General features: G+C 51.1%; 5 protein-coding genes across 5 annotated transcripts; 2 read left to right on the top strand and 3 right to left on the bottom strand.

Moving 5' to 3' along the window:
* Nucleotides 1-608: 608 nt before the first annotated feature.
* On the bottom strand, nucleotides 609-2,372 carry PV08_01092 (uncharacterized protein; the record flags this gene model as incomplete). The annotated part of the gene is made up of 1 exon (XM_016375457.1): nucleotides 609-2,372. The coding sequence occupies one exon, from the start codon at nucleotides 2,370-2,372 to the stop codon at nucleotides 609-611; it is 1,764 nt and encodes a 587-aa protein (XP_016240733.1).
* A 1,855-nt stretch (nucleotides 2,373-4,227) lies between these two features.
* Nucleotides 4,228-4,984, bottom strand: PV08_01091 (uncharacterized protein; the record flags this gene model as incomplete). The annotated part of the gene is made up of 2 exons (XM_016375456.1): nucleotides 4,228-4,848; nucleotides 4,937-4,984. The coding sequence occupies 2 exons, from the start codon at nucleotides 4,982-4,984 to the stop codon at nucleotides 4,228-4,230; spliced, it is 669 nt and encodes a 222-aa protein (XP_016240732.1).
* A 736-nt stretch (nucleotides 4,985-5,720) lies between these two features.
* PV08_01090 (uncharacterized protein) lies at nucleotides 5,721-9,408 on the bottom strand (the record flags this gene model as incomplete). Its single annotated transcript, XM_016375455.1, has 3 exons — nucleotides 5,721-9,184; nucleotides 9,233-9,353; nucleotides 9,403-9,408. 3 exons carry the CDS (start codon nucleotides 9,406-9,408, stop codon nucleotides 5,721-5,723), a joined length of 3,591 nt encoding a protein of 1,196 aa, XP_016240731.1.
* Nucleotides 9,409-9,690: 282 nt separating this feature from the next.
* Nucleotides 9,691-12,039, top strand: PV08_01089 (uncharacterized protein; the record flags this gene model as incomplete). The annotated part of the gene is made up of 1 exon (XM_016375454.1): nucleotides 9,691-12,039. One exon carries the CDS (start codon nucleotides 9,691-9,693, stop codon nucleotides 12,037-12,039), a length of 2,349 nt encoding a protein of 782 aa, XP_016240730.1.
* A 396-nt stretch (nucleotides 12,040-12,435) lies between these two features.
* On the top strand, nucleotides 12,436-15,554 carry PV08_01088 (uncharacterized protein; the record flags this gene model as incomplete). The annotated part of the gene is made up of 3 exons (XM_016375453.1): nucleotides 12,436-13,011; nucleotides 13,152-13,809; nucleotides 13,876-15,554. 3 exons carry the CDS (start codon nucleotides 12,436-12,438, stop codon nucleotides 15,552-15,554), a joined length of 2,913 nt encoding a protein of 970 aa, XP_016240729.1.
* Between the last annotated feature and the right edge of the window lie 1,713 nt (nucleotides 15,555-17,267).

Below are 17,267 nucleotides of genomic sequence, written 5' to 3'. Positions count from 1 at the left end.
AGGGTCGATTCCTTATCTGTGGGTGTTGTGGCCCAAGGAACCGGCACGGCAAACTCTGCGGAAGAAGTCGTTATCTGTACGCGGGATTCGAGAATCTGTACTCCGTACATGAGTGACGGATGGATGTGAGTCCGAATGCTCCGCACTACTCGTATTCGTACTCGTACTCGTAAATCAGCGACAGCTTATGTCAGCAGCCCCTTTGCCAGGCCAATCTTTCTCACGTGGTTGTGGTTTTCAAGAAGCTAGGCCGGGGGGCATGAAATGCCTGGGCATAAAGCCTTGACCGCTTTCTAATGCGCTAATATACTGTGAAGTGCGAAGCTCAGGAGTCTGCTGAGCTATGCCGAGGTTTAATGGGCGCTGGCCGCCAGTATCTGACAAACAAATCAATCAACGATACTCGATCAAACAGGACAAGAATGCTGATGCTTCCCGATATCAATTTCCGACCCAGTATCTATTCAGCCATTCCTCACTCGGCAAGTTCCCCAACTAAGACATCATAAAATAAGATAATTATTCAGCTGCATCTGCCTCCACATGCCTGAGGATTCAAAACACCCTTCGAGTAACTCATCCAGGAACAGTAGACAACGCGACTTCCCTCAATGTGCCTTCATAAATTGTTGAGTTGAATGTGGTACGATATTGTCGCTGTAGAAGGGGATAGCCTCGAATGACTGATCAGTCTCGCCTGAGTGTAGTGAAGGGGTGAACTCTCGTGCGGCGATGATTGAATTCAGCGATTCTTCAAGCCACTGCATGGACAACTTTCTACGGTCATCCAAGTCAAGGAATTCGTCGTCGTGCAGTAGTTTCATTGTTCTCTCTGTGCGTGTTATGAGCTCATATGCTCTGCTCGTCTGCGGGCCGTCGATACTGTCCACCCATGACGAGAAATGATCGCCGTGTGGGAGTGGTTCTGTCGGACGTAGTGGGCCTTCACGATGTCGCTTCCAATACGTTTCGTACGCGGCCACTCGCTCGTCTCTCAATCTGATGCCTTCTTGCCGGAATTCCTCGAGGACCTCCCAAACAAGTCTTTTGACTTTTGTGCCCAAGTCACTGCGGTCACTGTACCTGACTCGACGAGTTCTGCTTGCTAATTTTGAGTAGAATGCCTCAAGATCGATCTCAATACCCTCTCGTGTTAAGCTCTCTGTGGTTAATCGAGTCGAATTCAGAATGTTGTCGATAATTCCTTTGACTGATACTTCAGGATCTCCTGGTAATGTGAGTCCTGTCAAATCCAAGCTAAAAGTTCTTTTGATTCTTGCAAGCTCCACAGCGGTCATACCACTCTTATCAAGGAAGTCCTGTAGGTGGGATTCGAGTTGATGGTGGACTAATGCGCTCCAGCTGACCCGACGCTCATAGCAACGCTGATGCAGACAGACCAGAATCATACTCTTAGTTTCGCTCTCGAGATCTGCATAATTGGACGAACGGCGAAATGAATAATGATCGAGCACACGATCAACTGAGTACTCGGCGAATTGACATCTCGTCGTACAGCACCTGAAACACCCTTGTGGCTCTTCTTGTCCGTCTAATTCTGCGGTTGGGCGAAAATGATCAATCGCCTGCAAGTCAGCAACAGCACTGCCTAAGGCTTGCAGTTCTTGTGATTGATTTTCAAGGCTGGGACTCGACAATGAGTGCACATCCTCTGGAAGGCGTATCGCGGACATCACGCCATTCATTCTTGGAGAGAAACGTGTAGTGCCAGCCGCCGAGCGATGCATCTGAAGCAAAGCCGATTTCTCTTGAGCCCCGATTACCTGCTTGTAAGCAGGACCGGCGATGGTGCTGGAATCTCCGTAGGCATGGGGTTTAGTCTCAGGCGTTTCCTGTTTATTGGTGACTGTATCAAGACATAACTTCTTTGCGAATGATCTCTCAACGTCATCAATACTTTGGCCGCCAACCTGATCAACTCTCTCCGATTCAGTGGAAAGCATTCTCTTTGCTGATAGAATAGGCAGCGTAGATGAGTTGAAAGAAGGAATTTTGTCCGACGTCGCCATTGCCAGATGTTTGTTGAGAAGTGCTTTCCTCCTGAACTGCTTTCCGCAGCTACATATCCCAGGGAAATTTCCAGTCCCGTCGCAAACGAACGGTCTCTCTTTGTTGTGATCCTCTCTCAGATGCCTGGCCAGTTCTCCGGGTCTTCTGTAACTTCTTCCACAATCGGAGAGCGAGCATACATGTGGTTTCTCGCCAGTATGCGAGAGTTCGTGGGCTTTCAGAGCTTGGGGCCGTGTGAAAGCTCGATCGCACTCAGCTTCAGAGCACTTATACCTTTTTGGTTCTTTGGTCGTTTTGCCTTCCCTCTCCTGGCTCGACTTCAGTGGTGGAAGCATAGACATCGTTGTTCACAGTATAATTGAATTGAAATATCTTGGATTGTCTGACTGTGGAAGAGAACTGTAGACCAGATTTGTGAGGAAGGAGAACTTGAAGCGCAAGCTGAAAGGAGAAGGCTGAAGTCTTATTTCAAGCAACAGGCGCTGGCACAGTACAGCCCCCAACATCTGGATGTGGACACCGGTTGGCGGGCGCATAATCGCGCTGGAATCTTTCGTTTTGGAACACGACCTAGTTTTGTCCTATAATGCCATCATTCCACCACCGATGCATTCACCGTGACACTCATGGATTCTTGAAACCTTGCTGCAATGAGTTTCATTTACAGAGACCATGGGATGATCCAGACATACTATGGACAAGTTGGCTTGGGAATGCGATGTCGAAGTTCAGTGGCGCAACACTCATTCCGCCGGCACGTTCAAGAACTTCTCTTGAGCTAACTCTGTGAACGTTGCGGTGCCAGCGCGATAGCTCCTACCAGCGCTGCCAGCGTTAGCGAGCACCAATAGCTGCACTCCGAGATCGACCTCTTGTTGCCGAATAGGACGAACAGAGCATTGTTGCCCTCGGTTCCACTAAGACGGCCTTTCCCATGTATGCCAGAGGGGTTTGATAATTATCCACTCCTGTAAAGCGCATTCGTCCCAGTGCATGCAGTTTCGAGATGTTCTGCACGTGTTCCTGATAAACACACCCTGAGAGGTCTTTTGCTCCATGTTGGTCCGGTGACCTTTATGCCAGCGCAGGTCTCCGAAGATTGATTCACTTGAGAAATCGTTACTTCCCTTGAGTTCTGGGAAACTGGGACCGCGCGGCCAACTTGTGGGACCCTTTTAATGTACTCAGCACTTGCCTCAGGACTCGCTAAGCAGTGCTCAGGGTCGCTTGGTCATGAATCACGTCAAAGAGCGAGCTGCTGAGGTCCGTAGGTGGAAATGGACTTTGGAGAGGTCAAGATTCAGCCGCTGAGTATAGTGGGTATGGGTCTTATGTACAGCTCTCCCATGGTCCACCCGCCCGGTCAATCGCGTTGTGAGACTGGTTGTCGGCATCGCGGCAAGATGGACGAAGCCGCGATCGGTGCTATTTAGTGCGAATGTCGAATCTAGCCGGGAGTCGAGGAGACGAATACGGAAGCGCCGCATTTACATGATCACGATGATATCGTACAATATTTCAATCGGTACACCCATCAAAGAATTATTTATTACGACCTTTACAGCCCTAAGTACCATTATAAGTTCTACTTTCTCACACTAATACGTATCTAGCTGCGTCAGCTAACTCTTGAGGCTTTCTGTTTAGCTCACAAAAGATTAATCTTAGTTTCTTTAGTAGTTGAGAGTATTTATCATGAGCGAAGCAAGAGAAAAGAGAATAATTATTAAGTGTGATGTTCGCCACAGGGGCGGAAGATCAAAGTCGAGATAAAGATCGGCACATCAATCCGTGACCTGCGGGCAGCAATCAAGGATTATATGTGTGCAAGACCGCACGCTGAAGTCTACCAAAATGAGACCATCGCCGTACACCGTGTCGGCGATACGCCTCTTCTTGCAATTGCCTGGAACCTATAGTTGGAACTTCGCTGTCTACGCACCTGGAGGTTGTGAGAGTGTAGCCGTCGGAGCCCACACTGGGGCAGGGAACCAGGGCTGTACTGAGCTCGCCGCGTCGCACAGAGCCTATTTTGAGGCCGATGATTTGGCCAGCTGTCTATGCGGGTACTGGAAAATACCTAGTCGCCTTTCCCTCTTTTGAATTATCGGAAACTGCATTTGATTCACTGGTAATGCCTATGAAGAATATGAGCAGCAGCTGGCCTCCCTTACGCCGCGATCTGGAGCTGTAAGCCTAGAAATACTTCTGCCACTTTCCCCCATCCAGGCCTGTCTCAGCTTCGCCATGTTGTTGAGCATGGCTGGCTTGGTAGCGTGAATTGCCCAAGGTCACAGAGTTCGTGTATGGCTCCTTTCGTTTTTTCGGGCTCACGACAGGCGCGGTTGGGAATGGTTGAGGTGTCGGTGCTGTCGGCGATGGTCCGAATTCCAAGTCTCCTGTCCAGGTCCAAGAGTCTGTACCCGTGGAGTTCTCGAGAGTAGTTAGATGGCCTTGTCGCTCTTGAAGTACGTCACCCGCCGTTTCGGAGACACCAGAGCCGTCAACATCGAATGGACTCCGTGCAGAAGATGGTGGTTGAGTCTTTGATGATCCGGCCAGCCCGGGTGCGACGGTCGTCGTCTCGGTTGTTCCATGATTCATGGGGGTCGTGACCGAGGCCAGTCGATCTTGCAACCATGCTTCACGTTCTCCGCGAGTCTGAAGAGGCCATCTGTCCCATTCACTGATTCTTGTGGTCTTGGGAAGCCCGGCAAAACGAGAAAAGAATGCATCGTATGAAGACGAGTCCTTGTCGCCGGTGGCCTCCTCCGGTGTCAACGCTTGGTATAAAGCATACTCGGTTTCAACAAGACGCTTCTCAAGTGCAGCAATATATCCAGTCGGGACTCCCCTGTCTTTACGTTCACCGAATGTTGTGGGGTCGAACTGCGACTCTGCTTACCTCTTGTTTGCCGCCGGGTATCGACACGGTTGATTCTCGACGGCGCATTGAGAGCAACTTGGCCTAGGCAGGTGAGTAAATGTGAGCTTAAATCTCGACGCTGAATCCGAACAAATCACTAGGAGGTGGATGGTACGCACAATTTCCTGTCACACTGCAAGGACAGATATACTTAGAACGGTACGCAGACTCCAGGACTCGAACTCACTTTGCATTTCCTAGCGCGACACTGCTCACACGCAATGGAATGGCTTGCGGAATCCTTTTCCTGATCGCTGGTTAGTCAACTCACGTCTTTTGAGTCGAGGAGGGACATACCATCCATTGGAAAACCCACTGCTGGGCGGCTGCGGCGGACAAACAAAAGCTTCTGCCCTAGAAGACTAGTAGACGTGGTGGGATGTGCGGGGGATGCTTTGCCATGCCATGTCCTTTTGAGTAGCCCGAATATTAAAGGCTTTGATCACCGTCTTATCAATTGCCGCCCTCGGCTCCCTTCCGACTGCCAACCGGACATTCGATTGTCCGCAGAACTCAAATCTCGAAAGTGCTAGTTACCAGCCAGCCAGGCCGGTGGCCCCACCGCGGAATGTCAGCAGGACAGGGAGGAAGAAAGAAAGAAAGTGGCACGGCGTGATATCGACGGAGGAGATGCAACGACGCAACTTATGTACACACAGAGCTAATTACTGCTCAATCACCGGCGAGGCTATGGAAGGTCACTCGGCGCTATCACAAGTATGTTCTGAATACAACTCGGCTTCCTGCCACTGTGCCCACATACTCAAAGGACATAGCCACTACACCCAAGATTGGACCAGTGTCGAATGGGTCGCGAATCTTCCAGCTCAATGCACCACCATAGAATCTCCTTTGCTTTGTCTACTTCTCCTCCAAGTTCATGCGCTCGTGCCAGGCCAAACCACGCTTCTGAGTTGTCCCAGCCAGATCCCAGCTTTGTCAGGGTAGACAACAACCCATATGCGCGATCTCTCGCCGCCAGCCGGTTGAGGTTCTCCGGAGTCTTCTTCAGCTCGTCATCCTTGCCTCCTCGCGACGGGATAGCTGTCGTCGAGCCGGCCGTCGTGTCTACGTCAAAGACGACTCCATTGATGGTAGCACTGTCAGATGAACGACTCAACTCTCGTCTGTGTTGTTTTCGGCCCCTGTCGGCTGGCGTTTCTCCCATCTTGGCCGGTCCACTGTCAACTCGTCTGGCCAATTCAACCTTGCGCTCGTAGTAGTCCAGTAATACAGTGCTGAGCCCCACGATGCCTCCCGGGTGGTTGATGAAATACATCAGGCATGTTTCGTACTGTTCGACAGCATCGCGTACCCCTTCAGAATACACCTGGCCTTCTTTTTCTTCCTTTTCTCTGGCGACGGCTATCAAAAGGTCCGCACGTTCACAGTACACGTCAGCCCACAGCTCGTCAGAGCTTTTGCCCCCGCCCCCCCAGCCAGCGCTGCTGAACGCCCGGGCCGAGCTCTCCACACCGGCAATGATGCTTTCAAGTTTGGCTGCCACCTTGGCCGCTTCATCGCATGCCTCGCGTGAATCGTCAAACATTTTGGCTCGTCGGTACAGCATAGCAATGATCAACCAGATCTTGACCAGAATACTGAGCGCATGGCGCTGGGATGCAGTCTGGGGGAATCGAGGGGCAAGCTCCGAGGGCACTCTCCTTGGGAGACGTATATCTTGTTCCGGAGGCTGCTCTTGGTGCTGCAAAGGAGGTGGTATGCTGTCATGAGAAGCAAGGTTATGTGGAATTTCCTTCAAAGGTTTCTTCGCGTTCGTGCTCTCGTCGTGGTCAGCTGTCACAGGTATAGCTGGGACTTCTTGAGAGGTGATCGTTTGCAACGCAGGCCGGGATGGTTCCTCAGAAGCGCTTGTTTTCTCAGGCATTGTTTCGAATGACTGGCCTGTACCTGACCCTTGATTCGCATCGCTTCTCCCACGACTACGCGACCGCGAGATGCGTCTTGACCCGTGTTTCTTTTCGTCCTTGGCACGCTCGTGAGAAGTTCGGAATAGACGGTGTTTATGTGGTGAGGGCTTTTCGTCCTCGTCGGTGACGTGTATCGTCGGTGCTTGTGTTGTCTGGGTGTCGGGGCGACGTGCATCCTCAGGGGCTGATACCGGATCACCACCCTTCTGAACCTTGGGAGCCTCATGCATTCTTCCAGCTCTTCGAGAGAATATGCTGCCTCGCGAACTCTTTATTGTGCCAGCCGAGCTTTTAGGGGCTTGCGACAATTTTGTTCTCGATCTTGATCTCTCATCCGTGAGTGCAAGTGTGCCGTACTTCCCAAATAGCCGTGAATATAGGGCAAGCAAGTCATTACTGTTATTGACCGCATGCTCAGGGCCTTCCGAGAGCTCCGTCAAGGCGATTTCGGAGATTCGGATTTCAATGATTCTCTGAAGCTCATGGCATTCCATCTCGTCCACAAGACCCATCTGATGGTGACCTTTCATCTGTTTCTCGCCGCTCCTGTTCGCGCCACGGCCACCACCAAACATTACCTCAGGTGAGGGAAATTGCTCGAAAGCGGCAACACAACTTTGGCCGGCAATCTCAAAGTTCTGCTTGGAAGACAAGAGCAAGGTTAGCAGGTGCCAGAACGCGATCAGATCTCGCTGTAAACGATATGTGGGATCTTCTCCCAGTGTGTTCAATTCGCAAGCCAATGCAAGCTTCACCACCGCAATGGCTTCGTCAACCTCTCGTATTTCTCCGAGCATCCTGCCAAGTGCGAAAAGGCATTTCAATCTCCGTTCAAGTGGAAGGTCTTGAGAAGCTGCTTTCCTGAGGCTCTCGACGGCCTCAGACTGCAGGGTGGAACGATCTTCGCTGATTGGGATGAATCGAGCCCACTGTGCTTTGCCAATACCGATTGCTCGATACACGACCTCGACCACTTCTGAGGGTAGGGGCTCTGGCATGGACCCATGGACAACCAACTCTCCATTGGTATGGTTCGAGCCTTTTGCAACGTCCGCCTCCGGCCGAGGTTCTACTTCGTCGAGCAAGTCCTCAAGCTTCAGGCATAAATCATACCCCTTCTCGGCTTCTTCGGCGTGGCCATAAGAAGAGAGGCCCTCGATGGCCTCAGCAATAGTTTGAAGATAGGTGTGATCGCTATCCCTCTTGGTGGTCTCGCCGCCAGCTTTGGATGCGCGGGCTCGAGCTCGATCCATAAGTTCTACGTATGTGTCCAGAGCTTTGTAAGCGAGGTCGAAGTCAGCCAGGGCCTTGTGGACTTGGAAAAGTCGTCGGAGGATGAGCGTTGAATGGAATGTTTTCGTAGCAGCTCGATATAACATGTCAAGCACGTTCCTACCAACGGCGTTACGGCCACCCTCGCCGAGGTCTGGCTCTGACCAATCTGGCCCAGACAAAATGCACCAGTTGCGAATGAAACTTTCCACCCACTCTTCGATGACCTCATTAGACTCATCGGCTTTGGGAAACTGAGTATTTCGCAAGAGCTCATTCTCGTAGGAGGTCTCTACACGGCGGAGCTCATTCGACAGATCAGCTCGACTGTTTGTGGGGGATGATGGCGGATTGTGATGGCTTCCTTGTAGTAACTCCGACATGAATCTGTAGTAAGCTCTCCACATCGTTAGTTTAGAGAGATGGCCCGGTGCATTTCCAAATGTTGAACGAGACACATCTGGAGCTTTTGTAGCCAGTACTGCCCAGTGACGAAAAGCTTGCAACCTGAAAGATGGTGTGTCATTATCTGAGGAGGTAAGAGTCTTTGTCCCGGTCTGTTGCTGACCCAAAGCTATGCGACCGAGAAGTTGTTGCGCCCAGTATAACAGTTGCGGAGTAGAGACAACGAGGCTCCGGTTCGAGTCGAGCCACGGCAGAAGAGTATTGTGTATTTCTTGTCCTTGCCGTCCATTGCCGCCTCGACTAATGAGCATGCCCTGTATATAAACAGCCTTCACCACACTTATTTTTGTCCATACCGAATTGGTATCTGCCGCTGCGCGAGCAGGATCGAAAGTGACTTTTATGTATTCATTGTGCTTCTTTAATCCGACCCAGTGAGCCCAGAGTAACGACGCCTGCCCTTGGACCACATCCTCCAAGGGGTGCCCGCCAGCTCGAATTTCTGCCTCGAGTGCGGAGATGTCACCTTCTGTAGAGGTGGAGGTACTGGCGGCAGTATTGGGACGTTGGCTCTGTGAGCTCGCGACGCTATATTCGACTTTGGCTGTCTGTATCAAGCCTGCAGATGGGGATTAGAGCAAGGACAGACACCAGTTAGGGTCCGTACATTTTCGGCCAGGAGCGTGCTTTGAGACCTTTCGTATAAGTTCTGGGAGCTCTTGCCAAGTGGCACTGACGCGGGCAGTATCTAGCAGGCTGATATAGCGCTGGGCTTTGTCCTGGTGGACCTGGTGTTCGTCAGAAGGGCTTCTGATGGACGGGAAGATAGGAACCGACACTCATTGTGACCCAAGCTGTTGAGGATGCGGCGACGTTAGAGATTCCTCGATTGTGACATAGTGCCCTTGTATTTTCGCGAAGCCAAGTGTATAGACATGCTTCAGTCACAGGAGATTCACGCCAACACTGGGAAAGCTGTCGCTGTCATGAAATTGGCTTGTTGTCGAGATACATTGAATGCACACGGCAAAACTCCGGCATCTCTCTTGCCTGTTCACAAAAAAATCCAGATTCATTAATTGCTGGTGCCAGATAGTATTGTCTCTAGCTTCTACAGACACGAAGATGCAGCAAGAGAGTGTGCTGCGTGCAGTAGCAAATCGGCTCACTGTCACTCCAGTCGAAGATCTGCCTCGCATTGCAGGCTTGCTCGCAGCGCAGTTGGCGGACTGTTCACTGAATTCACGATTTGCAGACGGCAAGGCCAGTAATGCTTCAGTTGCTGTGCACAAGTTGAGAACACGAATCAATTCTCTACTCCAAGAGAAATCCATCGCAGGTCGATTCACAGGTGTTGTTCTGGTCAAAGCCGCTGTTGACAATGGTGGTGAAAATGTCCTCCGTGCTTCGGAAAGCTGGGCTAGAGGCTTGCTCAACTGCATCAACAAGCCGGATACTGTCGAAGTCAAAACCCTTTACTTGGTCGCTCTTACTCGGATATTCGTCCTCACGCAAGATGATCCGGCTCTGGTACGAGAGATCACCACGCCACTACTTCCCACCTTCATCAAGACCACTCTAAACTTGATTCGACCCACGAGTGTTCGAACGAGCAACGGTAGCAGGAAGGTCGCCAGTCCCATGCTGACATCAGTATTGACCTGTTGGATCCGTCTACTTCCAAGGCATGCTTCAGTATTCCGACCGTTCCTCAAGCAGCTGAGGCCGATTTTGCTCACCATTATCGCGGACGGTGAAGCTCTCGCACGGGAACGGGATCTGGCCATCCAACTTCTCTGCTGGCTGCTATGGTCGGTGCCGAAGAATGCAATCGTTCCGGAATCCATTTCAATGTTCCGTAATTTGATCAATGCGGCACATGCCACGGTCGACAAAGCATTTCGAGCCGTTGTCGAGGAATACGAATCGAATGATGCCACCACTACCAGAGTCAGAGGCAGGCAGAACTTCGCTAAAGATCCAAAACAAACGGAATCAGACTCCGCTGGACTACCTCCCTGGACTGGGATTCAGGAAGGTAGTCATAGACTACGGGTGATACTAGAGTGGTTGACCTGCTTACTGTCTGTTTCATCCGCTGAACCCTTGTCTTTACCAATTGGGGCGCTTTCAGATTTGACAACTCGTCTCATGGCAATCACAGTTCCATCTGGCAAGGCCGGGGCGATCAATGACATGAAGTATCACGAGGAGGCAAGCAAGGACGAAAAGGAAGAGTTGTGGGTAAATTTGCCTGAAGTTCACAAAGGTTGCCTCAGGCTTCTTGCAGAACTATGCTCATCGCTTGGACAAGCTCTCTTTCCCCTGCAGCAGACGATCGTAGGCCAGATTCTTGATCTCTTTGCAAGTATGTCCTGGCATGAAAGCGTCAGGTCAGAGATCTATTCCGTTATCGGGATGATCATGAAGAAGCTTGATATTTCCGCCCTAGAGAGTCACCGGGCCGCTTTCTTAAGCCTACTGGAGCGATGCTGCGACGATTTGAAAACAGGATATGTGCAAACAACCGGAAGCAATACTACCCCTGCCAAGAACGATAGTATTCACCTAGGCTCTAACGTGGCCCCAAATGAGAAGTCCCAGGTTGGTTCTTCGTGCAAGCAACCAGATGTAGTCGAAGCTGCTTGGATGTTGTTGTCTCAGTCACTTAAATACTACCCAGCTACATCGCTATCACGACATATACGGACAGAGATGGATCGAACTGCAGTCTTATTGGACCATAAGGATGCTATGTTAGCAAGCATCCTGAATCCGGTACTCGCGAAAGACGGCAAAGTTGCAGGCGCAAGCCTATTACCCTTCCTTGTGAGATCAATGGACGACAACATGGTCCTCGACGCCCTGCTCAGACCGCGAATGCCAGTGCTTACTGATGGTGGAGTCCAAGTTGGGACGAATTCCACAGTCCAGGTTGGAGATGCCGAGGAGAATGAAAGTGATGGCTTGGCTGAGACTGATGTACTGGCACATTTGGAGCAGTCGGTGGCAGAACAACAAAACGAGGATGCAAGGGCTCTGGAAGCCAGAGTGGATGAAGTCCACATCACTTCTCGCCTGGAGGATAATAAGGACGTTCGGGCACAAAAAAGGTCGATCGATGCCCTGGAAACCGAGTTCGTCAGCGACGGTGCTCATTCAACAGGATATCTTGGGTTGAGGGAACCCAAAAAGTCGCGTTCGGAAGCCCTCTCCGAGGAGGTATTTACGCCAACCACAGAAGACACCCACACTGGTCGTCCCAGTGAAGTTGATGCTGATACTGAGCATTTGGGGAGACTAAACACACAGCCTCCTCTTTGGCAGGCTCAAGGGCCAGAGTCTCCTAGCTACCCCGTTTCGGACACAACAGCACCCAAACAACCTCCACAGGATGACAGCGATAGTGACGACTCAGAGATTCCTACCATTGATCCCGAGCTGGACACTGACGAGGATGAAGAGATGCTGTGAGACATTGCTTCCAGAATTGAGCGTCATAATGAACCAGATTGTCAATCCACCTCTATCTGCAAAAATTCCCCTGGTCCGGGGATCTCCCTCGATCCCAACGTCAATCATCAAGCGTGTGGTTGCCCTTGCGGTTCTCGACCCGAATGATTTTGTTGGCACTATATAACGACTTCTGTAGTTGTTATCGCCGAATGTTTTTTTTAATATCACGTGATTTCGCGATAGCTCACGAACCCTGGTACGCGTCAAGCTTTTCGGGCTCACGAGGTGCTTCATTTTCGTCATTTCCAAGTAGCACCCTAAACCAATTCGCCCGTCTGCGTAGAAGTTGTTTTCTTTCGGTCGATTTGCACTCATGCCCTGCTTTTAGGTCTTGTCAAGGGCGCCCTAGCCATCATGCCCCGGGTTCTGCCACCCTCGTTTCCCGCGTCTGGATCCACCAAGAAGATGCCAAAAAGAACGATCGAAACTGTGGACCTGACAGGTGATGATGATCTTCCACCACGCTCTAGAGCCAAAGTACCAAAGCAAAGGGCATCTCATGCCTCTTCCCATCGAGATCATGCGCAGTTGCCGACTCCGCCCTCATCCAGCCAGCCTAGCTCTTCAAGCAACCGTCCCAAGCACAATTACAGCGGATTTCCCTCATCATTGGGCTCACGATCATATCGCTCTTCGGAAAGAGACCTGTGGCCATCCACGCAAGAACAGGAAGCTGAGATTGCATGCGAGATTGTGCTAACTGAGGACTTCGACGACGACGTTTACGAAAGCTATCAGCTGTACGGTATCCTTGATACCAAGGTTGTGGGCTGCAGATTCTACGATGGCCAAGCTACGACCGGCGAGTATGTGAAAGTGAAGCGTGAGCCAAGCAATCCTTATGACAGCAACGCCATTCGAATTGATAACGTACTTTGTGATCAAATTGGGCACATCGGCAGGCAGGTGGCAGCTAAGCTGGCTCCCCTGGTAAGTGTCTCTCACCCTATTTAGTGATATATGAGTCTGCATTGTCTGTCCAGATGAAGACATCGTGGTCAATGCCCTCATTATATCTTCTTTTTGTTTGCTCTGGACCGGGGGGCCTTATAGTATTGACATTTCTGCAGATGGACTCTGGTCAGCTACTTGTTGAGGGCTGCCTCACAGGACCAAAGTCATTCTATGATTGTCCAATCGGCCTTAAATTATTTGGTACGAGTGATCCTGTTGCCGGATCCGCTCTTGCTCGCAGGATGCAAGAGTTGAGGCTCCCCCTCAATCAGTACGGTCAATTCAAAAGACGGTTACAAGAGCAGGAAAAGGAGCGGAAATCTCGAGAGAAGGCAGCAGCAGCTATGGTCCGCAAGGGAAATGCTGTATATGACCTTCAAGGTCCCAATAGATACAGCAATTTCATCCCCCCAAATAGCGCTGCAAGTCAACCACCCGAACGCATGGATCAACTCCTGAATGGCACAAGTACTTTCAACCCCCGCGATGTCGAAGACATGCTCCACAGAATTGGTGCTGGAGAGGACGTTCTCGAGAAGCTGCCAATGGCTGAGCAACCCAAGCAACTTGCAACCCGTCTACTCCCATATCAGCTACAAGGTCTCCAATGGATGCTAGATCATGAGTTCCCAGAATTGCCGCAAAGGAGCGGTGATGTTGTACAGATGTGGAAGAAGAAGGGCAAACTCTACACCAACATCGCAACGAATTTCTCTTTCAGTCAAGCTCCGCCGCTCGCCAGCGGCGGTATCCTTGCTGATGATATGGGTCTTGGTGAGTCAAGAGTTCATTCCAACATTTTCGTTCCCGATTTACGGCTTATTGACGTGAGAAATTCAGGCAAAACTATCCAGATAATATCTCTCGTCATGGCCGATCCGCACAAAGACGGCCAACCTACGCTAATTATTTCTCCCTTGAGTGTCATGAGCAACTGGAGTCATCAAGCATCTTTACATGTCAGGAAGAAATACACACCAAGAGTACTGACGTATCACGGCGCGGAAAACAAAAACTTGTCTCGGGAGGAGCTACAGAAGTACGACCTTGTCGTTACAACCTACCAGACCATGACGCAGGAACTTTTCCCAAATCGCTCCTCAGAACCTATCCGGACTCCTGCAGCAAAGGGATTGTTCTCAATGACTTGGCGACGACTTGTTCTAGATGAAGGCCACCAAATTCGGAATCCCAAAGCCAAGATGTCCCTTGCAGCATCCAAGCTGGACGCCAAATCTCGCTGGGTGTTGACAGGCACGCCGATCGTGAATAACCTGAAAGATCTGTACTCGCATGTCAAGTTTTTGCGTCTATCGGGCGGTTTAGCTGAGTTCGAGATATTCAACTCGACCCTTATTCGGCCTCTCAAGAATGGAGAGGATGGCTCGCGTTTGCTGCTGCAAGCTCTAATGTCAACACTATGTTTGCGTCGAATGAAGGACATGAAGTTTATCGATCTGAAGCTTCCAGACCTCAGCTTTCACAAGTATACCGTTCGCTTCTTGCCTCACGAGCAGGAACGTTACGATGCTTTCAAGGCGGAGGGGCAAGGTCTGCTCCAATCTGTCAAGGTTAAGAAGGGAGAAAACAACATGACGCACCTACTTGAGGTTCTTCTCCGACTACGCCAGACCTGCAATCATTGGAAAATGTGTGGCGACGAGCGAGTAAAGAAGCTGCTAGAACTTGTGGAAGGCAATACTTCGGTAGACGTATTGAATCCTGCCAATCGAAAGGCCCTTCAGGATCTGTTACAACTTCGTATTGACTCACAAGATGACTGTTGTGTCTGCCTCGACAACCTCAAAAGTCCCGTCATCACATCCTGCGCTCACGTCTTCTGCAGAGACTGCATCGAGAGGGTCATAACAACTCAACAGAAATGCCCTATGTGCCGTGCGCCCTTGGCAGAAAAGGAGAAGCTTGTCGAGCCGGCAGCGGGAATCGGTGAAGGTGACGAGTGTGACATGGATATTGATCCGGACACAAGCAGCAGCAAGATCGAGGCTCTTATCAAGCTCCTCAAAGCTGCTGACGCCGAGAGCGATGGCAAGACAGTGGTCTTTTCGCAGTGGACATCGTTTTTGGACATCGTCCAAGTCCAACTCCTTCGCGAGGGTATGAACTTTACGCGACTGGACGGCAAGATGAACTCTGCGCGTCGTGATGCAGCAATGGACACTCTCAACAGTGATGCATCTTGCAAGATCATGCTGGCTTCTCTCTCTGTCTGCTCTGTCGGGCTGAACCTCGTGGCTGCCAATCAGGTCATCTTGGCCGACTCATGGTGGGCTCCAGCAATTGAAGATCAGGCCGTCGACCGGGTCTACCGACTCGGACAGACTCGAGACTGCAAGGTGGTGCGGCTGATCGTGGAGGGCACGATTGAAGATGAAGTGCTTGAGATACAGGCGAGGAAGAGAAAGCTTGCAAGCGAGGCATTCGGCGAAATCGACGCCGGCAAGAAGAGGCAGGAACGCACGGGAACCCTCAGGGATATTGAACGCCTTTTAGCCTAAGGTCCAAGGAGAGTGGGTTTGTTGATACGGAGTTTTCCAGCGCCAGACACCCTGTTTGTGTTTTGAGATGGTCTTGTGGAAGACTCGTGCTATTGCACTGATATGAACCGGCTGGTGTTGCAACTTCGAGAATCGAAAGGATGGCAGACAGCCTTGTAACACTAGAAGATCTAACTGAGGTCTGTGATCAACCGGGGCTGAATTATTTGTTGAAATTCCTGAACACCCCTGCAAACTAGAGACGGGTATAGCTCCTGTCAGTACGGATGGGTAGATTAACAAACTTAATAAACCTGATCAAAACCTTTTGTGATTCGATGGCAGCTGTCAGAGTATGCAAAGTACTTCCCCGGTGTCTGCCATGATCCAGGCGTATTAATCTATATCCGAAGCCTAATGCCAGCCTCGAGGCCAGGAACAGAGACAAAATACGGGACGCGGCTCCCTTATTGTGTACGAGCGCCGGAATCAACCGGAGACTTAGACAAAAGCACCGCATGCTGAGTAACAAGGCAAAGCTTGTTCACAGATATCAGGAAAAAATGGTGTGATGTTTGAGACTTTTTGAGGTGGTTGACTGCGGACAGAACGGAGGATCCATAGCAGCAGTTTCAGCTTTTTTTCCTTTCCATACCCACCAGCCACAGGTGCCGCGGCAACGAGGAAAAACCCCCCTGCGATGTCTTAGCAAAAAGCGCAGAGGGCTGGAAGAGGACCAGGGAATCCTAGGCGAGCCAGGGATTTACCCGCCTAAGGTCGCCTACCGGGCGGGCAGTGGAAATTTGACTGTCCCTTCTGCTTATCGTTGAATTTCTCCTTCTGTTGTAGGGACGGTGCATGGCCGTAGCTTATCCGGAGAGCCTGTGGAGTCGTGGGTCGAAATCTCAGCGCACATGTCTCTTCCTGGCTCCCAGAGCACTCCGTAGACTTTGCCTACCTGCTCGTGCCGAGATCAGCTGGCGAAATGGCGAGGATGGAAGAAATGAGGAGCGACAACGGGGTTGAATACGCGTGGGTTTGCGAGGTGCTTGTGCTCGTGACACAATATATGGGGAAGATGCAGCGTAGATCCCCGATGTATGAGATGCAGATGACCAGATTTCCACGGGTCCAGGTCGATGAAGCTCCGTACAGGCCTGCAAAAGTCAAACGACGTCAGGCCATGTGCCGGGAAGTTGTATAAGTGGTTGAACCGGCTGTGGGCGTTGAGGATGGATTTACTTTGTACATTTTAAGAGAGGGGCTTCTTGCCAGGTGCCCTAGAGAGCCTAAACATGCAGTAGTGGCCCTGGAGAGGCCGCCCAGGCGATGCTATTGCAGCGCTGGGGAAGCTAGTTGAGTTAGAGAGCATAAACCTGGGGACATCAGGCCACCTTAGCGACTGGCTGCGAGTTGTGCACCGTAGGCGGCCAAACCCTCCAGCCCAGTAATTAGCTTTAACTAAACTCAACGGTGGATAACGCGTGCGGGGGACCTCGATGGGAAGCTCAAGCTTCTGCATGTTTTGGCGTCACCAGCGTCCTTCAGGTTTCCTGCCCGCTCCACCCCAAATCCATCACCGCCGCCGACTGTGCTCGCTGCGCATGCTTCTGTCCAGCAGAACACACCTCATTCTCGCTCACACCCACTCACTCGACTCGAGCTTGTGTAGAATTCTTTCTTCCTAGTTCGTTCTACCTGCACGGCATGCCTGTCTTAGTCTCGTAGCAACGA

The sequence above is a fragment of the Exophiala spinifera genome, assembly GCF_000836115.1.
Source record: "Exophiala spinifera strain CBS 89968 unplaced genomic scaffold supercont1.1, whole genome shotgun sequence".
Lineage (NCBI taxonomy): Eukaryota > Fungi > Ascomycota > Eurotiomycetes > Chaetothyriales > Herpotrichiellaceae > Exophiala > Exophiala spinifera.
This window is presented reverse-complemented; position numbering and strand designations above follow the sequence as displayed.